A 24,457-nucleotide genomic window follows, 5' to 3' on the forward strand; every position below is an offset into this window, starting at 1 on the left:
TGGGGTCTCCTCTGCTCCACACAGCTAAACCCACCCAGCCAAGGAGATTCACCACTGATAATCCATGAAATAGACACTCCAAGCCAGGGGGACATACCTTCAGAGGAACTGCAGAGCACTGACATGCAGCACAACACTTTGGGTCCCCAAAGCATGGGACCTGCACACCTTGTGTGCAGAAGTCCTGTCTGATGGGCCTGCCTGCCTGGTCCTTTTCATCCTGAGTGGCCACAACAGCATCAGCCTCCGGTTCAGGAGTGGCAGTGGTTTCCAGGTAACAGTAAACCACCTCATGCAAATGCAGTGCTGAAGTGGTTGGCAGTGAAGAGTAACAGAAGCAAGAAAACACGGTTCAGCTTGGCTTATTAGTGTATTAAAACAAAACAAAACAACAAAAACCCAAAACAAACAAACAAACAAACAAACAAACAACTGGAAGCAAAGAAAGCAGAAATTTGCGGTGCCCATGGGAGGGGGAGGAGAGCGCAAGAAATCTCTGTGACTGCAGGTGCCTCTGGTGGTAAGATCACACAGGTACCATTATTGCTTCTACTCACCACCCATCTTTAGCTATCCAAGCTTGTTAGAAGGGCTCTGCAGAGTGGGGAGCATGTACAGGACCTTGCAGAACAAGGAAGTTGTCCCACAGCCGCAGCCTCCCCCCTTCCACAGTGAAAACTTCCCAACTGCTTCTGTATGTGACTGGCCTCCAGCACACCCTGCAGGCTAAGGAACCTGATGAGAGATGAAAACGCTGGCCTAGAGGGGCAGTTTCCAGTGTGCTGGAGAGAAGCTGAGGAGCAGACGATAAGTGAGAAGAAAGACAGTTAAAAAAACTCCCACCTTTGCTCTACAAAACCCCACTGGCACACCCATCTCAGGAAAACATTAAGCACCACAATGCTGTTCATGGCACCAGGACAACATGTCCAGCATTACTGCAGCAACTCAGCTAAAGGGCAGGCACAGAGGAAAGTGAAGCCTGGGCAAATGTTTGCATGGGCTGCTTCCTGCTTTTCAGGCATTTGAGGTTGTATTGTTAAGAACAGTGGGACTTGAGAGGGGGGACCCTGCATGGAACACACAGAAAATTTCTTTCTTACTTAAAAGGAAAACTTTATTTTGATACATTAAAAAATCTATACATTTCTTAGACTAAAATACAGTTTTGCATCAGTATCCTGGCACAATGTCAGTTTACACAGAAAATCTAAGATTAGATCAGCACTGTTAATTTTTCTTCTCTTCCTGCATTCACAGCTTGCAGTATAAAACATTGTAAGTTCCCAAGACAACAATAAACAGTGTCACATTTACTTTTCCCATTTTCAAAGGAGGTGGCATTCCACTGGAAAAAGGAGCACTTGTTAGTTGATCTTGATTCAATGTAAATCACTAAGTCAGTCCAGGGATTTGACTGCCCTGTTAGAAGTATGAGTGAAGGAGGATGAAAAACTCTTTTTCAGATGAAGCCTTGATGGACTATGACAATGCAAGTACTGTCAAGCCTTTAAAATATGTTCAGAAGATTTTCCTTAGGGTAGTTTCTGTAATCAGCAACACAATCCATCATACAGAAATAATTCTTTTCTATAGGTATAGGATTCCACCTTCATTTTTGCTCTGAAGAGCTCCATAGCAAAATAAAAGCAGGACACAGGGGATGTTGCTGTGAGATGTCTGAATTGGAACGTGAATTTTCTTAACTATTGTGAAGATTCTGCAGAATATTTTCTACCTGTGAAATCCTGCTCCCCATGGCTCCACCTGACCTTTGGCCTCTGCTTTCTAGTCCAGATTAGAAACAAAGCCACCTTTCTATTTTCTACTCCCTCACTCCCCCAGGACACACTATGACATTGTCTGTGGCACCATTTTCCAAATAAGAGATATTTTCCCATTTTGGTTCTAGCAGCAGGGAGGGACCCAACTAATACTAACAGGGACCACACGTGGTATTTGAGAGTTAAAAACTGTGACCTTGGTGGGGACACCAGTCAGTGCCCAGTTTCTGCTGGGTTTCACAAGTAGTCCAACTTCCTAATCTCACCAAGTGTTTCTGGAATAACTCCCTAGCTGCCCCTGTTTCCCCCCAAGCCAGAGGGGAGTGGTGGTCCACTTGAGGAACGGCAGCTACCTGTGCTGTCACGTACTTAGAAAGGTCAGAGCTGTCTTTAACGTTACCGAAATCAGACTAGTTCTGTTCAAGCCAGATGGTACTTTTGCTCTGAATTCTTGCAACTTTGATTCTAAGAGGAGTCCCATGTTTCTACAGAAAAGTACCAAATGCTTACAACACCAAATTCTGCTCATCACGCTCACATACGATGACCTGACCTCAGTGAGACAGGGGAGTAGAATCTGATGGGTGCTAGCTGGTTTTCTGCTGGTTTCCTTTTAGCAGACCTCTGCCAAACGAATGCCTCCATTAATTTAGCCTCCAAATGGGTATTTTAAGATTGATTCGTGCTACCAATTGTCCCTAGAAATATTTTCATGATCCTGAAGTCTCTGAGGAGCTTTGACCTGATTGCATCAGCTTGCGAACACTGCAAGACACATCACAGCTCCATCCCAGACCAGAAATTCTGCCTTTTATACGTGACCCACATCACAAGAGACAAGTTTCATCTCCTCTCTCACCTCTTTAAATATAAAAGAAAAAAAAAATACCTTGAGAACAGTATTCGCTACAGAACACAGGAAATATAGATTTACTACTTTCCATAATCTTGTTATGTGATGGAAATAACAGCGGAGATGAAATAGTTGAAAACTCATTTGAAAATGACATATTTAGAGTAAACTTTCATCATCTCAACAAAGAAGCTGAGTGCAAGAAATGCTGCAAATAAAGCTGTTGGGTTTTGTGTTGGGAAACACAAGGTTGGTGTTTTTCTTTTTTTTTTTTTTGTTTTTCCACAGAGATGAAATAGGATTTCTGTGTTGATAACGTGACACACAAGGTGTTCAAGAAACAACTGACTACTGATACTTAGATTTAGTAAACATTATCTGCACAGGCAAAGCCATGATTTAAAAAACAGGAATGCTGTTAGGTATCTACTTATAAATCTTACGATTGTTTCTCAAAACGACTGTGCCATGTTCAATATAGCATGTAATATGCACTCTGAATCAAATGCTCACTGGATGACAAGTATATGTCTGCTACATGCATTTTTTTATTCTGACTCTATAACATACATTCATAGAATACATCATAACCACCCAGAGCAAACCACTAAAGTGCATGCCCTGAGGGCACATTAAATATGTTGTCTCCAACACTGGCTGCTCAACTGCCAGAACACTGATACAGAAAGGGCTCATTTTTGCTTTATATCCCCATTATGTCTTGAAAGAGTAAGAGCTAACATCCCCTGCTCCCTCCATGAAAGGGAGCACTGTGGAGCAGGCTAATTGCCTGCTGCAAAAAAAGCCCTTTCAGAAAGAAGTAACCACCCTGAGAAGATGCTGTACAGAAATGCAGGGAGCAAGTCTTGGATTAGCTACTGGGAAAGTGGACCTGTGTGTACTGGGTTAGGCTGGATGGAGTTAATTTCCTTTGCACCAACCTACACGGTGCTGTGCTGCGTTTCAGATCTGCAACCAAAGGAGTGTGACAGCACAATGCTTTACCTGTTGCTGAGCAGTGCTTGCACAGGTGAGTGGCCTTCTCTGTTTCTCACTCTACTACTCCAGCAGAGTAGGCTGGAGTTGGGAAAAGAGGTGAGAGGGCACACAGCCAGGACAGCTGGCCTGAACAGACTGAAGAAATATTCCATAACATATAAGGTCGTACTCAGCAGTAAAACTGGGGTGGTTCCAAAGCAGCCACTGCTCGGAGATTGCCTGGGCATTGTCTGCTGGTGGGAGATGGTAAGTGCTTGCCTTTGTATAACTTTTTTTTTTTTTCCCTTTTTTTCTCTTTCTTAATGAACTGCCTTTATATCAGTGCTTTTGTCCTTTCACTGCTCTCTCCCATGCTGTGGGGGGAAACTGAGAAAGCAAGAGAGTAGCAGCTGATGTGACAGCCAGGGTCAACCCACCACAACATTTTAACTGGGTTTTCCACTGTTAGTTCTCCCTTCTAGGACACACTTCCCTAATGCAGAAAGTCCTTCGGTTACTATGCCATGCTAAGGCCACATTTAAAACCCCATCCTGTTTTTGGCAGCTGGGAGCTATGAGAAGGCTGAAGATGCAATTCTAAGTTGGCCATAATGTTTAGTCTAGCTGTGGAGCAGCACTGAAACTGTAGAAGAGATGGGTTGCACTTCTAACCACAGTGATGGAGTGATATCATTATATAAAAAAAAAATCCTACCTTAGGACTTTAGCTCAGCACCTACTCCCCTCTCTTTCCGTCCAGGTGATATCCTAAATCATTGCCTCAGGAAGGTGAGAGGGAATGTGGTAAGATCAGTGGGGCAAAGGGGAGCTGACACTGCCACTTGGCCCTCCTTTACTGGAAGAGCAATACAGAAATAAGACCTGAAAGAACTAAAAAAACCCCAATCCTCCAGGGCTGGAAGAAACAATAAAGATTACACACTGCTGTTCAACTTCCACATAAAACAGCGAGTAAAATAGTGTGGACAAAATTTTATCAATTTTTAAGAATTATATACTTTTTTCCCTTTGTAACCTAGCTGGTCAGAGGCTACGATACAGACCATCTGCAGAAATCAATGGCTGGGAACCAGTAATCCCATTGATTGTTTCTAAACCCAGATTGTCCAGTCTAAATCTCCAGTCCTCAAGCAGTACTTGGTTCAGTGGACTTGCCCAGGAGATGATTTCTCTGTTTCAGCTGTCTCACCTTGCTCCTCCTGCATTGTTATTCTCACTGCAGCATCACTCTCTAGTTAGTCTAGACTGCTTCCCACAAAGCAGTCCACACACTGGCTTTAAAAACCAACACTCAAAAAAAAAAAAAAAAAAAGTATTTAATCCATCACAGCTGGCAGAGCCCAGCACCCCCACTGCCAACATTTCCATAGCGATTTACATGCCAAAGTGTCCTCTCACTCCACAATCCCCACTAGGAAAGGAAAGCAGAGCCTCAATTTCTCCAGAAAAGTTGTCTCTTCAGAACTCTGTCTTCTGCTTATCTCCCTGCACAAGACCGGGCTGGAAGAGGGCAGCTTGTAGTTTGGTTGCAAATGAACTTCAAAGGACATTCAAAAGCTTTAAAGGGCCACTGGAAAATCTGCATGTGGATGGAATGCCTTCTTGGCATGACTTAAAAGCTCTGCATGCCGGATATACACTCAAGAGTGGTGCACACAATTTTATTAAGAACTTCGTAATGATATAGATTTCTCACTTAAACATTACAACTACCCATAGAAAAGTGTTGCCTGTATCTTTTAAACACCATGTAAATAAAACAAATTTATTTTTTAAGACAGGATAAACTGCTATAAAAATGGTGCACAGTCAAGTAATACAAAAATACAAAATTTGTTTCCAACTGCAGTCCTAGTTGCAATTACAGAGAAAAGTCCCCACTCAGGACTTCCAGTGAGCAGGGAACACAAACTTGCAGAACCAGTCACGGCAGAACTTTTTTATCAAAATGCGCAGAATACAAGGCTTCTTTGATTAAGCACCTCCAATAGCCTCCAAACAAGAAGAAAATTAGTTTTTCTGGAAGCAACTGGGTACTCGATAAGTCTTTTAGCCTTGGAATCCAGTTTCTAGGATTCATCTAAGCCAGTTTTTAAGTTTCTGGTGCTAAACCCTCCTGATCTACAGAAATATTGGTGTTGAGTGCCACTGGCACAGCAGGAAGGTCTCCTCTCCACAAAAGTAAGGCTGCTCCAGTGTTTCTTGAAGGCAACCTCTGACTTGCACTGAGAGGCCTCACCAGCGCTCCAGTTTGAATCCCTAGGTTGAAGCTCTAGCCCAGTTAGCACTTACATGGATGTGTAAGTTACAACCTCAGTAATTAGAGAGCCCTTCTGATGTTAGTGGAGTTACCGATATGGTTCACTTAAGTGAGTGTCTGAGTGCTTCCAGGACTGGGTAATTCTGTCTCTCTGCCTCCCCAGCAGCTATCCTTTCTGCACGTATCTTTATTTTCACACCTCTCATATAGTTTGGGGTCTGTGATATGAAAAGTGTAAATCCTTCTTTTTAACTGGCTTACCAAAAGAAAACCTAACATGCCTTCTGGAAGCGAAAGTGAAATATTTTACTATTGCCAAAAGATAAGAGCACTAGTTAGCTACATGGTACTACATAATTTTTTAAACCTTCGGCAGCAATTTGGAAGTCTGATCCTCTGACAGGAAGCACAAATAACTGCTTACTTACTAAACCTTGATAACACGAGTTGTGCATGTCTCTACCTAGACATACCTCTCTACTCCATTACAAAGCTTCTGTAGAAAGACTTATCTCTTTCAAAAGATTTTCTTGAATGGAGTGATTGAACCACTGAGGCATCATTTACTTGTAGAGAGCTTGTATTTAGTGCAATAAGTTTAAAAATTCTGCTCTGAAATATTAACTTTACATTAACAAAAATAGTTTTCTTAAAAAAATTGTAACAAAAGGAATATATAGCATAGACAGATCATGAATCCTTAGCAAACATACTTAAGCATTTACCATTACAATATGCTGAATAATTGAGTATTAGCATTCATATCTGGCAAGCTTCCAGACTGAAAAGAAATTATGTACTACTAATAATAATAAAAAAGCATGTTCTCTTGTCATTATTTAATAACTTCAGATAACTGTCCTGGCAGCTACACTTCCAAAGAAATGTTTCTCTGCCCTCTCCCATTTTAGCCACCCACTACAGTACATATATATATGGAATAAACAACAGGCAAGGAATGATCCCTTCTACCTCCCCGAGCTCTCTGGCATTAAATGAAATGAAGCATACAGTACTTTTTTTTATGTACAGTAGTACAGTTCATTTCTCTTCCCCTCCTCAGCATCTTTGTATCCAGTCATGAATTAATCATGAGTATGGCTAAGACTGAGCTTTAACAATCTGTTATTTCAGTTGCCCATATGCAGAATCCATACCCTTCAAAGGAACACTGCTGAAGTGTGAAGGAAGCTACTGAACTCAAGGGGAGGGCAGAGGGCAACGGGTATGAGGGGCAAGTAGGGTAAAGCAGGAAGTTAATTGCATATAAAAAATTATCTGTCCCCATTTTGTAGGTTCTGTTTAATAGGAGATGCAAGGGCTCCCACACACCTGAATACCTGAGGAGTTGGTTATTGTGATGTCTGATACTGGTAAACAAAACTGTGCCCTGCCAGGGCTGTAAAGTAAAATAACTGCTTACAAACCCATTCGAACTGAATGAATTCTCACTGAAACCACCTTTTGAAAAACTAAATTTAAGACTTTTCTTGATTTCAAGGTTTTCTGTACACGTGACTGTCCCAAATTGAATGCAAATTTGAAAGAAACTAAACAAGTAAAAGTCTCAGCAGATTAGCAGTGTCATGGGAAATCTGTCTCTAAACCCAGTCATGATTGCAGATTATCTTTACAATGATACCTCCTCCAGATTGTAAAATACCAAGCAGATAAGAATCAACATTTCCATGACCACAATGAATAATTTAAGAAATGGAACAATGATAAAGCTGCTTGTAAAAGCCACCCGTATGAAAAGAGTACATGTTTCACAAAAATAATTGTTAAAAAAAGTTTTAAATCCCTGTTCCTTTTCTCTGATTTTGGCTGTTTATTTTTATATATATATATATATGTATGTATATATGTATATATATACTGTTTTGGAATGTCAATGGGTTCCAATATGGCTGGCTAGTTTCAAGATGAACTTGCTCCAGAGGCCTAGAAAACAAAGTCATACAGTACAGTCTTAGACAAATGCCAAAGGACAAGTAGAAACTGAGTCAAAGGGGTCGCTGGAAGCCATAAAGAAAAAAGTGTGAAAAGGCGTTTTGTTTTTTTTTTTTTTTTTTCTTGTGCCCTGATACAAGAACAAAAGGTCCTAAATATTTCCTCCTCTCTGCTATTAATACCTACTTTAAGTACAACTGCACTTGGGGCGTTTCACTTTTAGGAATCACTGTCATATTCTAAGAAATATCTGCATCTCAAGGGTACTGAAGCAAGACAGTAAAGCCTCCATTTCCAAAAGAAGAGGAAAAAAAAGTAGCAGTAAGCTGATTTTCAGACATGCAATTTTGAGACTATGGGCACTACTGTTACAGAATAGACTTATGAATGATCCTATTCCAGACACTACTGAGGCCTTTATTGACGCTTTGGGGGAAGATATCAGAAATTTAATGGAGGAAACCGCCGTGTCCCATCCTTGTCAGGAAGTGAGATCCTAGTATTTCAAAAACCCACTCAACTGGAGCTGAGTGCCCAGAAAATTGAAAACCACTTGAGAAAACAAGGCCCAATCAGTTCCAAATAAAACAATCACATGATCAGCAGAACTGGGAGTAATTCAGCAGGTGACTCCCATGCTGAGCCCCAAGTGCTCAGCATCTTCTGCAGCAGTGCTGTGAGGGCTTTCAGCCAGTACCAGGCATAAGTGCCTAGAAACAGGTTCCTACAAGAATAACACCACCCTTGACTTGCAGGTACTTGGTTTGCCCTTTCATAAGGGGTGGGGTGAATAAAGGTTTTTCACATCCAAGCTTTAGGTAGTCAAGTACAAAAAGTGTAAGTAGTGGTCTGTGATAGTAGTGACGACAGTGTAAGTGGAAAACCACTACATAATAAAATTTTGAACTGAAATTTCTGTGCATGTGACTAGAGGGGTTTGCACACCCAATTCTCAGTCATTTTAATGGCACATTTGCATCTACAGCATTTGGATCACTCTGAAAATCCCAACATTAGTGTCTGTTTGAACAGCTAGAATTACTCCCAGAAGAAACAGTAAATGAGCATAGAATTAGTTTTTTTTTTCATATGTATAAACACAGCAGCATTTAGGCATAAGCAAATCTAGAAACTGGTATGCCATAATGAAACAGCAAAACACGCAAAGCTACACATCTATCCAGTCTATAGCAGGAACCCATTCCAGCTTATTCAAAAAGTGCTCATGCAACATGGCTTCATGTACATCGTTGAAGAAAAGAAATTATTCTGTTGGCATACACTTATTTAGGTTCCATTTGGTTAAAAAATTATCCCCATAGTGTGGAAGTGAGTCAGACCCCAAACACTCCGAGAAAAAGCAATGGCAGGAAAAATATTCTATTTCACAAAGTCATATTGCACGATGACAAGTCATACCTTGCCCAGACTGGCTCTCCATTATACGCTCTCTGTTCTCCACCTTCCAAACTTATCTTCCTATCTGTTATCTGTACCATGTATAGTGTTCCTTATTCCAGGCTACTCAGACATGCAATGCCTTCCTAACAGGCACACCATAAGTAAAACAGGCTGCAGAAGCATAAATGATGCATTGTTCACTGTCTGTGCATCTGACAGTGTGAGATGGAAAGAGCACACAAGAGACAAGCAACATAAGTAGTTCGCAATAAAAACAAACAACTGGGAGAAATGTCATTTGAGCAGGTTGAAAGGAATCACTGTATCCAGTTCCTTGGCATGGTGTAAGATAATTTGGTGAGGGCCTTAAGTGCCTGGTCCTACTTTGCAACAATGGCTGCACTCAGTAGTGCAGGCTGAGAGAGATTAAAGTCAGAATAGCCCAATGGATTTCACAGCCATCTTATTTTTAGAGTATACAGCAACTGGGGCTGTATATGTACACCACATAGCATGCATCACGAATCCTAATGAAATGATGCTGCGTTTGTTTCATATGAGACAGTTCCTTTCATCTTACTTTTACAGGAGATGGTCTCAGCTGTGACAAAAACTCTGCCATCCAGGTGATAGGCAAGCTCACAAACAGAAAAAGCAGAACATCTTGAGTGATACAGAGAACAAAAACTTCTCCTGAAGAAGTGCAGTCAGTAAAGACAAAGAGGGAGAAGAAGTAAAAGTGAAACTCTTGGAGGATGGCCACCTCCTCATCTGCACCTACCATTGGTTTTAGCTCTCTGCTCTCAGCTCCACCTCCCCGGCCAGCTTCTTTCATAGATTTCCTACTATTCTCCACAAACTCCTGAAAAAAACAGTAAGGAAACGACAAGTGCTCTCTTAGTGCAGACTCTAAGCATCAAGTCTCAAGACAGAACTTCAAGATGTAACTGCTCAAAACATCAAGCCCATCTGCTTCTCTTGCTCAGAATTGACCATGAAGTATCAGAAAAGCCTGCTAAGTAACCACAAAAGACTCCCCCATTTAATTCTGGAAGCCAGGCAGGTATTTGTCTTGTGTGCTCTTACAACTTTTCCAAGTACCACGCAATGCTCTCCTTTATGGGGAAAGAAGGTAAAAGGCTGATTGCAAAAAAACCACAAAAACCAAAAAACAAAAAACCCAAACCAAGAACCCAACCCCACAAACCAAAAACAAACCCACAGCCAAACCACAACAAACCTTCCCCCAACACCATCCTCGTCTCTCTATTTCATTGTATCCTGTGAACTCCGTGTACTATTACAACTCCATTAAACAGAGGGACTTAGAGATAATTACTTTCAAGGTCTGGCCAATTTCCCTAACTTTCCTCAATTCAACCTCTTAAATTTTTCACCAGATCACAATCTCCTATTTACGAAGAGTAGCAAAGCTGATTCAATTTTATACATTTTTTTTTCTCTTGAAGGCAAACATTCTCCAGTAAACTTTAGCTGCTCCTGTTTTGTGATACTGACTGCTGACTAAAGAAACCTACAGTGCTTTTATGGTTTATTGGTGTTTCTCGCTAAAAAGCAACTCATCAGACACCACTTTATTTATTATGTACTCTAGATTCTGTAGTGATTTGCCAAAAAATTGGCACCGAAATTCTTGGCATGGTTTTCCTGCAAGTAATAGAAAAAAAATTATGTAAGAAGTCATAAGAATCTTCCTCTAGCCTATGCACGCGGGTGCATTTTACAGAGGCATATTCTACAGCTGCTACTTAAAAACACTCTCAAGAAAACCACCTACTCAACAACAAAGTGAAGGGCTTCGGAAGCAGAATCCTTACAACTTTGTTTCTAGCAACAGCAAACAGGGAATAAGATGGAATGAAAAAGAAGAGAATGAATTGGCCTTGCAAAAGGCCTTGAGAAAGCATCTACGCTCCAGGACAGAGCACAGAGCCTGTGTATGACAGACAGAGTCAAATTCTGGTTGCTGTCTACCTGAAAGAAGTTAAAACTCCACTGTGGTCATTCATTATCTATGTGTAAGGCAGAATACTCTGATATTTTTTCTCTTCCCCATCCAAAGAGACGTCCTTCTTAGGAAAGTACAAAACCAAGCCTTTCCCTCTTGTTTTGCTTCTTTCTAATCTGCACTGTGCCGTTTACAAGACATTATATCCAAGAGCACAATTCTGCAAGATGACTGCTCATCTAACAGGCAGCAAATATAAGCCAATTAACAGTGAAACCAAAGGAAGGAAGCATCATTACTTATCTGATGCTCATCAGATGACACTGTTGGCAGCTCAAGCCATGAACAAGATGGCAAGGTTAAAAACAAACCCAAAAACGTATTGAAGCCAGCAAGTGAACTGAATCCACTGTCAAAATACCTATTTTATGGAACCAGATCCTTAGACTTCGGGAGCAAGAGGATACTTACCATGAGAACTTTATCCATGTAGAATTCCCTCCCAGGACTCCCATCGTTGTATTTCGTATCGATGGCAAAACATAAGAAAAGGACATCAACAACCATTTCATAAATAGAAAGGAAGCAGTGAGCAACCAGGAATGCAAAGAGGCAGACAATGATGAGTGGCAGCACCCAGATGGTGTAATCTCGTTGGTAGTTCAGCAACATAACGCCGGCCAAACCTGTGCTGCAGACAATCAGGACCTGAAGAAGAAAACAGTAGACAACTCTAATGGCAGAAGCCTTTTTTTTTTTCGCTTGGTTTATTTTTTTAAGGCCAATGTGCCTCTTGGTCTGCCAGGGTTAAAATTAGAGGTTACAGATGCTAGTGGTAACAACATCTTTACCTCCTGGATCCCCCACATCCCCGAATATAAATGATATTTTATCTATTGATAAATGCCATTTATATCATGGATATATCATTGTGATATTAGAATTGCTACACGTCCTTTAATACAAAAGGTATTTTTCAGAGCACATTACATTTATATTCTGCTGTCATATGTCTAGTTTTGTAGAATGTTCCTGTAAAAAAGAACTTTCCTCTGTCATCTCTAAAGGCCCCACATCCTGATGCTACCAATCATGTTAGTACATGCAGTTGAATTTTTTTGGTTGGGTTGGAGGGAGAATTTAGGTGTTAGGAGGATGGTACATTTTTCATTTTGCTGGTGGAAACAACTTCTAAACTTGTCCAGTCTTTATCTCACATACATACAGGAGAAAGTAGATCAGAATTCATGTGAAGCACTTCATGTAACAGTCTCCACAGAATTTATACTACATGTGAGGCCCTAACAGACATTTCACCAGGTACCAGTTTGATTTTGGCAAAAAGAAACGGACTAAAATGTTGTGGCCTTTAAACTTTTGGACACTTCTGGACCTATTATTATGAACTGCAGCTAAACATAGAATTCTAAAACAGGTCAGCTTTTATGAAAATACCCCTTTGGACTGGTGGAGGAAATGCTGGCAGCCTAGCACTGACTTACCTGATAGTAATTTTTTATATGCTGCACTGTTCATTTTAACATTTCTGTCACCTGTGCAGTAGCGTAACAAGAAATACAGATGAGTTCAACCTCAACCAGTGTCCGAATGCTTAGGCACAGGTGATTTAAGTAGATTGGTAAAAGTTTTAGTTAATAATGGCATAAAGTTGCTCAAAGGATAGAAGTAATACAGTGGATTACGTTTCCATAAAGTACATCTCCATCAGCTGGAGACCCAAAAAAGCTGACTGACCACAGCAATTATTCTAGTCTCTTTTTAATTATCAGAGTAGAGTTAACTTAGTTGCTTAAGCTGCCAATTTCCCATAGCAGGCTTTTGTACTCCCAGTCCAATTTTGTCATAAAGGTCATCAGCAACGTGCCAAATTTTCAACATAAACCTGGAGAACATTTACTAAACAGAATTTGAAAGAAATGCTTCCTCTCCTTACAATTCTATGTTTTAACCACAAAATCAAACAAAACCTTGGAACCCCTAATCACTTTCCTCTTGACTCCCTAAAAAACAAATCATGCAAAAGGTATCATAACCTTCAGGTATTCCCCTGAAGCCACTTTTGCTAAATGTAAGTAGATCATTTGTTTAGCCTCCCTATCCCAGACAGCTCCTCCTAATGTGATGCAGCTGGATGTAATAAGTGCACACTAAGAAACAGAATTTTTAAGGCATTTTGTATTTGGGGTGCAGGCTACTGCTAAAGAAAGCTCGCCTCTCTGTAGGTCTGTAACAACCGCACACAGCAGACATACCTTTCCTAGAAACAGCATAAAATCTCCCACTGTGTTTATGGCAGCCACTCGCAAAGCATTTTCCACCAGGATAACAAAGGCATCCTTTGCTGAGGTGCAGAAATTGGTGCTGTTGATAGCTGTGGCTGTATACGCATTCTAGGAAAAGGAGATTGAAGATTTATGCATGGAACGATCAGGTATTTCAGATGGAGGGTGGGGAAGGTGATCGGGAAGATACAGCTCCTGAGCAAGTCAGATTTGCCATGTGATGTTAATGAACTGAAATTCCCCTGAGAGTTGTTGAATCAAGCAATATATAGCAGCTGACAGAAGACTATGTGAGGTAAAGCACTGCTATTCTTCTTCTCCTTTGCTCATAATTTATGCATTAACAAGTTTTTTTAAAAAAAAACCAAATAACTCATTAAACAGGATTTGCAATTTCTCTGCAGAAGGAGGTGAGCACTGGCATAGCTACAGAAATTAGGTAGTTAGAAAAAAAAATCTGGAAATACAAAAGAGTCTGAGAGTCATACAAGTCAACCAAGATAATTTCTAGATACTGCATTCAAGGTTAGTCAGGAGAGTTTTCAAGGGTTACAGTGGGGTTTATTAAATGCTTTCTTCTAATTCTATTTTCTATATTTCCACAAGCAAAAAAATTTAACAAACAGCAAAAGAAATATTAGCAAGATATTTCTATACATGAGAGATGGACTACAGGCCTATAAACCCACTTCTACAATGAGTGTGACCAGCCAGCGTGTTGCAACTTGCAAATCTTCTTCCACTTTGTAGATGATGATTTGATGTTTTGTACAGTTTTTGCATTGTGTTTATCCTAAATATTACACCTGAAGAGCTTCATTCTGTTTTCATAGCAAACACATTTTGAAATTCAGATGTAGTTTTACTGAGCAGACATATGGGAATCTCCACCCAGTACACAAATTGTTATAAAGATGAGATACCATGTTCACAAAGACAGGTATTGGCTATTCTTTTGCCTTTGTTTACATTGCAAAGGTCAATGTAGTATTTGCAGTGTAATTTCGGTAATGGAGACAAGACTGAAATACTGTCATTCAAGTTCAGTTCCCAAGCACAACACATTATGTGTCAGCCTCAGACTGCAGTCTGGGAACGTATATATTGTTATCAGCCCTTACATAAAACTTGAATATTGAAAATCTTACCTGATTTAAGTATGTCAGGCACTTTTCTAGACACCAAAGGCAGCAGATGCAGGCTTTAAGCATGCAGCGAGCACAAGCATTTTCCTAGGAAAGCACACAATGTGGGAAAACAAGATAAAGAGTAAAACCAACATATCTTAATAACGTTCCTTTGTGTTTCAGTAACTGACACTCAGATTGCTAAATTTAAGTAATCCATATCAGACCAATCCCATGGTCCTTTAAAGATTAAATATTCACAGAATGGTTTGGGTTGGAAGGGACTCCCCCCCCACCATGGGCAGAGACATCCTTCACTAGACCAGGTTGCTCAAAGCCCCATCCAACGTGCCTTTTTTTGGACACTTTCAGAGATGGGGCATCCACAACTTCTCCGGGTAACCTGTTCTAGCACCTCACCGCCTTCATAGTGAAGAATTTCTTCGTTACATCTACCCTATTCCAAAACAAGACTTCCAGCCTCCCACACCAACTAAACGAACAGGTCAACGCACCAGGCTTAAATTTTCAGCAAGAAAATGGAACCTATTTCTCTTACTTTTCCTTTGAGTTGTGTTTGAATATACATAAGAATCATTCGTGGTATCTTCACTAGTGTGATAATGAAAGACCCCTTTGCCACCGTTCCGAGGTGGTAGCAAACAAGGCGATTAACGGATGCCAGAATAGGAGTGAAGGGCAGATTTCTTTTTTCCCTGTTGAAAAGAGAAAAAAAAATGAAGTAGAATGATCAGTATGTATGTGGAACCATCTACAAGTGCTACAAATCATCAACAAAATAAGGTGCAAAAGGGAATATATTATCCTCATACTAGCTTTCAGGGTGTACTGTTCACTCCACCTTGTGTAACTCACGGATTTGTCTCCAATGGAGAAGGCAGGACTAGAATAAGGAATCAGTATGTCACACAGGCAGTGTGGTGTTACATCCCCTTCTTCCTCACCCTCTTTGGGCTGCACCATGATCTCAGAAATGCTTGTTAGGCCTTGGCAAAGAGCAGCAGGGCTCAGCTCCTCTAGAGTATATCAGACACACTGTCTGCTCCCAGGAACTTGTCCTGTCTAATGAGCTCCTGTTTTTTAAAGAACAGCCGTGGAAACTCGCTTTTTTGTGCCTGAGTAACAACCTAAGTGGAACAACATTTTTGCTATTGAACTTTCCAAGAAAGTTACTGACCCAAATTGCAGCCAGGATTGAAAATTACTATTACTAAAGCCAACTATTACTGCAACCCTACAAACTCCTAGACCACAGCTGTCTGTGACCAGCAGTCTCCCTCTGAGGGGGATGCCTTTCAGAGCCACAGAACTCTGAAGTTTGCCATACTTGGAGGATCGATGTCAAGTGCTGCCAACACAGCCTGGGCTGATACCTCCAATCCTCGAGGCTCAACACTTTTCCAACTGAGAAGATGCAAAGGCATCTGATGTGAGAACTTCAGTGAACTTGGGGGGAATTTTTCACAGGTAGATACCTGGTACATACTGCTTTAGGTCTGTGTGTGTGCAACTGTGATAGAATTGCCATAGCAAATCTACGTACCACGAGCGTTATATTGGTAAGTAAGTTAGGTTTCTAAATGAGTTACTGTTGTGCTTATAGTAAATTCTACAGAAACTTTTGCTAAATTGTTTAAATTAGGCTACTGATTAAGTGATTTTAAGTTTAAGTGCTGTTAAAACCTTAAGGTCCAAACTCTTGGCTCAAGCCCAGGGCTGAATTTGGCAAGGGGGTTCACTCTGAACCTTGTGACTCAATGGGAGGTTCTCTGTCATTCCTTTTTATCCATACCCTTTCCCATCCTTATCCTTTTTCCTTCCTCAGCCTCTGCATAAATCATTTTAGGTTGATTTTAGTTTTAGTTTGATCGATTTTAGATTTTTTCCCATTTTTTTCTCTGTGTGCTTTAGCCATCTAGAAAGTAGTAGAGTGAACCTTATCAATGAATTTTGTCACACTTTCACCCTTATATTAAACCTGCTTTTGCCAATACCTTTGCTGTTGATTCTTTAAGTGACTTAAAACACTAACTGGTGACAGGTAGTCTTACTAGCAGTTAGCTGCATTACCCACCATTAACAACTGGCAGTTTCTATAGTTACATTTGATGGGGTGCAAATCATACCTTGCCAAAAAAAGGAGAAACAATGCTAATATCTTTTTCAGTCAGACTACTTATAAACTTGCCTTCTCCTTTTCTCGTGTTCTGTTGGAGATCTTCAGACTTTGGAGAGAATATAACTAATTTATTAGGTAGATTATTTTCTCAGATTTTTTGCATTTCTGATTTAGGTGTTATATTCTCAAGGCACCAAGTGCTGAGCCTTAAACAAGTCATCTGATGCAACGCAGCTGCAATAAATTTGTAATTTATCAAATGAATACTCAATTTCAGGGTTTGAAGCTACTCCTGCTTAGAGTGTTCATTTTTCTTTCCTATCAAGGAAGCCACTTCTATTTCTCTCTCAAACAACAGCTCTATTAACCATTTAAAGAATGGCTCTTCTTTATTAGAAATCAGAGCATGATAATAAGCATATTAAAGGAACATGTGCAACATATTACAAAGATAAAATATCTCCCCAGTTTGGGAGGGATGTGAGTTTCATTCAGAAAAGATAAAAAAAGTACAGTCTTCATTCTATGAAACTAATATCTGCATAACTTAATCCTGAGATGTTAATGATTAAAATAGGTTTACCCTGTATTTTCTTCCAGTTGACTTTTAGAACTTAAGTCGGGGTGTGGGGGGGAAGCCAAACTCCTATTTGGGAGTAGAATATGCATAAATAGTTTCAATCTTATACCCAGACAACCTAAAGACTTTCATGTTTTCAGGTAAAAAGCTTAAGGTTCCTCACTTTCAGGGCAGAGTCTGTAATTCAGAACACTTTGAGGTCTGTTATTGCCTGAGTTGAAAGGGATCCATCTGGCTAAGGTGAATGAACAGTGAACTTTTATAAAACATTTCTCCATGGATAACTTCATCTCATTTGCTGTGGAAAGTTGCTCATATGCAAAACAATGGGTCCAAATTAATGTCTTTTCCTTTCTTACTAAGTCACTCTTTAGATTATGATTGTACCTTAAAATGCAAAAAGAGGATAACAGTAGAGAAAAATGAGTATTTACTAACTTAAAATAAGATTCTTGTTATGGAATTATAGAGTATAGTTAAAATAAAAATCATTCACCCTCAGGTGTCAGAAAAATACATAAACTTACATACACACTGCTAAGCAATCTATTTCAATACGCCTTTCTCTTTCCTCTGTATTTTCCTCACTCTTCACTCAATCTATTTTAATTATTCACAAGATTACATCCCTGTAATATCTTGTAATAATTTCGTAGATGTATTTCATTGAAATATTGGAGGGCTTCATCATTAATAAAACAACAGAATTTCTGACAGCACAGTAAATTGATTCCTTGCCTTTGATATGGTTTTAAAGACTAGGGCAGAAAAAGGAGTCAAATGTAATTCAGGTAGCAGCCTCAATTAAAAAGACAAACCAACTAAACATTTCTGATCTGAACTGTGCCACTTGAAAAACATCTACATACATTATTGAAAAACACCTATTTTTTTTTAAAGAACAGACTCTTAAAAGCACACAGCAGGAAAGCAGTATGGCTGCTGGATATCAGTACAAATTTTCACAGGCAACAATCTTCATATGAAAGCCTAGAAACAAATACCCAAACCCAACAGCTGAATCGCATAAGTTCAGGATACTAATGCTCTTTGTCACTTGGGGATTGCATCACTCCAACATCTTTGTGGTTTTCCCTTTCTTAAGTAAACTGCCATTGCTAGATATCTTGTCAATGTATTGTACTCGTGCTGTTCTTTATTCAGAGGAGTTGTATTTACACTGTTTGGAAAAGATCTTGAGAACATCTGAAACAACATTAGTTATCTAGTCACTGAACAACGATGTGGTGGTTTGTGTTTGTTTTTTTTTTTTTAAAGAAACATACCAACTACGAGATCTACGATGACGTGAAGAAGTTTCATTCAACTACATCTCTGCAAAGTAATAGTGTACTTTCTTCTTTCCCTTACCAAAAATAACACCATAGTTCTGCTCCACATACCAAAATTTAGTATTTCAGATCACTGAAGTACCATTTATTCTCATGAAATACTAACAAAGTGATCTGATATCACTTTTTTTTTTTTCTCCTGAAAAACCTGGGTCCTAAATGGCTATTTAAGCCACATATTAATGACTTACTTAAGATATAATTTTAAGCAATATTAAATTCAAAAAGTTTCCAAATACTAGAGACTAAAACTAAGTCTGCAATTCTGAAATTAGCCCTTAAAGCACAATTCTGATACACAGTTTAGTTCACAAATTTAGCACTGGAATATGGAGCTTTAACACACATACAGTTTATAGCATTTTTTATTTGTATATAATCTTGACATAATCTATATGTAAATGATGAATCTAATAAGACCTTAAGTAATCCTGAGAAAGAAAGATTAATGACAATTAATGAAGCACTGCAAATCATTTAAAGGGCAATGTTTTGCAATTAAAATAATAATCAATTGCTTTCAATATTTTTTTAGCCTCCACAGAACTTATCAGCATTAATTATTAGTAACACAGATGACCTTCCAGGTGCATCCTGCTTTGTAAACAACCATCCATGCCTGTGCAATGTGCACAAGTTACAAGGCAAATGAGCCTTCAAGTCCTAAATGTCAAGAACACCATCTATAATCAGCAAAACAGGTATTTTAGGACTTCACGTGGTTTAGAAGGAGTCAAGACAATTTAATGGCTCCCCAGCTTTCACAACAGACCCAAGCATTCTCCCCAAGACCTCTGTCCCTCGTTATTTCTGCTAAATCAGTGTCTAGGCAGATCCTGGTAGAGCCATCTAAGTTGTCCTTACCTTGTAAAATAGTATGTCACAACAGCCCCTGCCACTGTCATCTGCTGACAGGCCAGGATAAACTCGCTGATCCAGATGAGTCCGACTGCGTGGTACCACCACATGTATTTCAAAGGACCTACCATCTGAAATTCAACAAATCCCTCTTCATTTGGGACAGGACTACCTAGAAACAAACGAGGGTAAAAAAGAAAACGGTGCTTACATTAGCTCATAAATAGGGAAGCATGTGGTATTTAGCAGGTCATAACCACTTACAGCAGAACCCACCTAGCTCCTACTAATAGTTCTAAAGGTCATGTTTAGGAAGATTGTTCTTAAGAAAGATGTAGCTTTTGAGACAGCCAGTATAATGGCATTTGAAAAAAGCCAACAAAAAATATCCTGAGCATGCTCACAATCCTGCAACACTTCCTTTAATGTTCAGCCACACGGTAAAAATTTCCACAATGAACCACCATCACATGGCAAAACTCCCTACAGTTAAACAAAATAGAAGCCTGCTTCAGTCAATCTTAATTTGAGTTTGCTGCTCTGTCAGTATTATTCCCACAGTAAGAATCAATATTAAACTTCATAGCTCCTTACATCTATACGTCAACAATAACAATCAGTTTTGCTTGCCTTATGGTAAGTCTTCGTGCTGCAAAGATTCTACACATACAGTTTCATACATTCAGAAATTCACTGACTTTTTGTCTAATGTGAACAGCAGTATCATCTACAGAGACTAACAGCATGTCAGAACATTCCTCACTGATAACACTGAAGATCATGAGTGTATATAAGCCAAAAGGATAAATTAGTTTTTCCAGAATCAAGGCTAGTTGAAGGGTTCTGTCAGTAAAATATGATATCAGACTGAATTCTGCTACAAATTTAGTGCCTGTGCAGTGATCTGACTCAGAGAGTGAAGCATGGGGCTGAGACTTTCAGAGGCAAACATTTTCTGCACACAGCGCAGCATGAAATGAAAACTAAAAATTTCAACAGTAATGAGAACAGGAACACATGAAGTGTTACCTCCAACTGTCACACTAAGAACTCAGGATATGAAAAAATACTTCTATTTTATTATTGTGAAATAGCTTTGTGACCTGAAAAGCTGCTACTTTTGGATCAGCAGTAAACAGCCATTTCAGAATTCCAATTTGAATAGTGAATGACGCTCTCTGTTGCCCACAACGCACTGCAAAATAACGCAGACATCTCCTATTTTAAAAAGCATCTGCAAAGTTTCTTTGCTGAAGTAACTAAGATTTGGACCTGTAGGACTGAATAATTCTAGAAGCTCTTGTCAGACCCTGGACACAAACAAAGCTTTCACCTTTTACGTTCTTCACAGCAGGCACGTATCAAGAATACATTGGCTAGTCTCAGAATACAGTGTACAAAGAGCAGAAAAATCTCCCTAATAATTCTGGAATAATAATGGACACCTAAGTTACAAACAACTGAAAATGAATTCCACTGTATTTACATTGTGGGAGACAGTAATTGCGTGGAACACTCCTTTCATTAGTATGCATTCATCTGTGTGAGCACTGGCTACAATACAATTACTTGGTGAGATCAGCTGCAAGATTACGCTGTTCTTGTAACTTGCTTGTGTAAAATTAGATGGAATTATTGAAAAAATTGTTATAGCAGTTGTATTAACACAGTCGTGTGGTTTGCAACATGCCCAACTTGAATCAAAATAAAAAGCTGGTCTGACACACAAAGAACCATGTCAGAATGCAGACTCAAATGCACAATAACTTTCTTGAAACAACTGTTTTGAAGTCAGTGAAGCAGACAAGAACAGAAGCACAACAGGTGGGCATTTTTTCTTAGAGATTCCCACATGCTTTTTAGCCAGCTCTGCTTGAAACCATACAAAAGCTAGGTGAAATTTATTTAAAATAAGCAACAGATGCTTACCTGTAGTACCAAGGAAAAGCAGGACTGTGATCCAGTATGCCCAGAAGAGGATAAGCACAAAGAATGTCCAAAATGGCTGGAAGACTAGCAGTGGCAGGTGAATGAAGACCTTGCCGGCCACGTGGAACAAGGCAATGGTGAGAGCTACTCGTTTGCGCATTATTAACATGATCAAGAACAAGATAACCTGGAGGGAGAAGTTTCCAAATCACATTTTAGAGAACTGAAAAATAAGTAAGCTATTATTTCACAAAGCTGGGATATCCAAACACGCCAAGTTTAACACATTTACAGGATCACAAAATCAAAATGCAAAACTTCTATCAGCTTCTTCTGGTGATAAATTATTTTCCAGGTTATGTTTTCGTGGAATTCCAATCTCATAATTACGTATCTGAAATCATCATCAGCCTTAGGCTGATGAGATTAGATTAGATTCTATCCTCAATTATGTTTTACAAACCAGTGAAATTAGCAAGTTTTAACAAAGAATACAATTTAACATTTATATCTGACCATGGCGTGGTGGTCTTGTAGTATGTATGTATTTATAGTAATGCAGGGAGTAAGAATTTAGGTGGGGGAATAGAGAGGGACCTTTGGATTAGGAAGTGAAACAACTAGGAGAGCAAAAGAGGGAGTCTGCAATTCCTGGGAAGTTAGTCAAACATTGTCAGTTTTTAAAAGTAAAGTCAGTGACTGTGAAATTAACAGCGAGGCCCAAACAAGATAACCAGTGTTAGTATTTCAGTTCTGTAAACAGAACAAATTTGGGGACAATTAATTTCAAGAAGTAGGAATGTCCTAAGGACTTTTAGATACACTAAAATGACTAAGTACCTCTGAACTGGGAACCTAAGAAAAATATCTTTGGATTGGCAGTCCAATATTGTACCTATTCTTGGAAGTCCCTGTGGACACTTTACAGTAGACAAAAGTAGCTGCAGGGTTTAGAAGGTCTCTCCTGACTCAAAATCAGATATTAGGGAACAGTTCCTGAAAGTTAAAAAAAAATAAAATAACATAAAAAAAAAAAATCACCGCAACAGAACTTGTGGTAGAAATAAACTGTTCAAAAACGTCTGCAATAAAAACCTTTCACCTGAATAAAAAAAATTAGAGGTCGAAAGGAAGTCAGAATGAGAAAATATTACACTCATTAGCAAAGCATACCGTGAAGACTGTAGCTGCAATGGCATAGATCAAGAGAGCCTGAAGATTGTCTTTGGCTATTTGAGTCTCAAGAGCACTGGCAGACATTCGTTGCTTAGCATAGAGCCACCACAGGACTCCTGTGCCACCTACGTTTTAGTGAGAAAGAAGAAAAGGATAAATGAGTGACGCCTCCTCTGTATGACACAGCCATATTACCCAGTCCCAAAGAAACGAAACAGTCCCTTCTTGTAAGTCTAGTCTGGTACAGAGTACTAAGGGACCACTGATGCTCAGCCCAACAGGAATTTCAGGGGAGGGAGAAGTGCTCAGTTCTCCTCTGCTGCTCTCCTCTCAAGTAACTATACTCTTTTCACAGTCTCACCTCACTACATCAACTTAAGAGACTTGCAGAACTTTGACTCCGTTTTTTAGGGTAAAGTGCATGAGAGGACTAGTTCATGAGGAGCCCTAACAATGAAAAACACAGCTCCCACTAAAGGAATAAAGAATTATATGAACAGATGGTATATATGATTATAATAATGCAGGGAGTAAGAATTTAGGAGAGAGAACTGAGAGGGACTTCTGGATTATGACGTGAAGTAACAACCAAACAAGTCTACAATTCCTGGGAAGACTAATCAAAACAAAAAGGATCAGCCTAATGCTGGCAAAAGCACCTCAGGTTAATGATACGTAGGACACTTGTTTCAGACAATGTCAAGGGCAGTGGGAAAAACAACAGTAAAAAGCACAGGAGGCTAGTAACATGTGAGGTACTATCTCCTAACCACTCATACAAAATCCTAGCTTTATTGCCAGAATATTATTCTCCTATTCCAGCTGTCTTTCTGAGGCAGAATTTTTCTAAAGGACAGGTCTCCTGCCCCTCAGTGATATAACCTCTCCCTTCTGATACATTTCTTTTCTCTTTTGAGTATTCTTCTGTGTTCTCCTGTTATTTCTGAATCAAATGCATAAGCTTAGCAGGGGGGTTGTACCAGATGAGCTTCTGTGGTCCCTTCCAACCTTAAGCATTGTGTGATTCTGTGATCACAAGTTTATGCTGAAGGTACCCTGTTCAGGTCTAAAATAAAGAATGCTCTTTTTTGCATCTCCTAAGAAAACACTGAAGACACAATAAGCAGTATGTTTTACAAATAACTGGTTCTTGTTCAGTTTCTGTAATGGATGAAACTTTTTAGAACATGGTAACAGATGCCAATAAGATAAGTCACTCAGCATAGTTGATCAGCTTCTGAAGAGAATATCAGTGAAGAGAAAAATCTATTTTTGTCCTTTTCTGTGGTCACAGGCCCTGAGACCAATGAGCAGAAAAACAAAGTGAGCCTGAAAAAAATATAGAAAGTTTGCTGATTTTTTTCCATCCCTTGCATACATGAACTGCAAAAATTAAATCACTAGTGCTTCCTAATATGATTATTCTGCTTTTGTTCCTTTCCTGCAGTCATCTGCCCATACATTTTGGCTTAGCTACTGAGTAACAATAATAGAAAACTTTAGTTTTACAAATCTGAAAGTTACTGTGACAAAATAAGGCTATTTTCATGCAAACTGCATCATCTTGAGGATGTGCAAATATCCAAGGAGCAACGTAGCCTCTGAGAGAGGACTGCAATTACTAAGGTGGCATTTTTTACGTGTATCTTGAAAGGCACTAAATCAAAAGCTGAAGGGAAATGCACAGTCCAAGATCTGTGCAGGATGTAGCTGTCCTGAGGGCACGGAGCACAGAGATTAGAACTGGGCACTCAGAAACTGGAGGACAAACAA

At 39.5% G+C, this 24,457-nt stretch overlaps 1 protein-coding gene across 3 annotated transcripts in view; it reads right to left on the reverse strand.

Annotated features, from left to right (window-relative positions):
• Window positions 1-1,336: 1,336 nt before the first annotated feature.
• Window positions 1,337-24,457, reverse strand: part of SLC44A1 (solute carrier family 44 member 1) — a 69,818-nt gene continuing 46,697 nt past the window's right edge. The window contains exons 8-16 of one of the 3 annotated variants that reach the window (XM_027895064.1): window positions 22,682-22,809; window positions 21,509-21,695; window positions 19,586-19,751; window positions 15,209-15,365; window positions 14,671-14,754; window positions 13,493-13,630; window positions 11,691-11,927; window positions 10,032-10,112; window positions 1,337-7,840 (exon numbers count right to left, since the gene is read on the reverse strand). In XM_027895064.1, the coding sequence (XP_027750865.1) occupies window positions 7,817-7,840; window positions 10,032-10,112; window positions 11,691-11,927; window positions 13,493-13,630; window positions 14,671-14,754; window positions 15,209-15,365; window positions 19,586-19,751; window positions 21,509-21,695; window positions 22,682-22,809 (1,202 nt within the window). In that variant the 3' untranslated portion in view covers window positions 1,337-7,816. The other 2 variants (XM_027894983.1, XM_027894903.1) reach the window with 2 other exon arrangements.

This window comes from Empidonax traillii, unplaced genomic scaffold (genome assembly GCF_003031625.1).
Source record: "Empidonax traillii isolate 1590-97213 ecotype Southwest subspecies unplaced genomic scaffold, ASM303162v1 scaffold2:size4533513, whole genome shotgun sequence".
Classification (NCBI taxonomy): domain Eukaryota; kingdom Metazoa; phylum Chordata; class Aves; order Passeriformes; family Tyrannidae; genus Empidonax; species Empidonax traillii.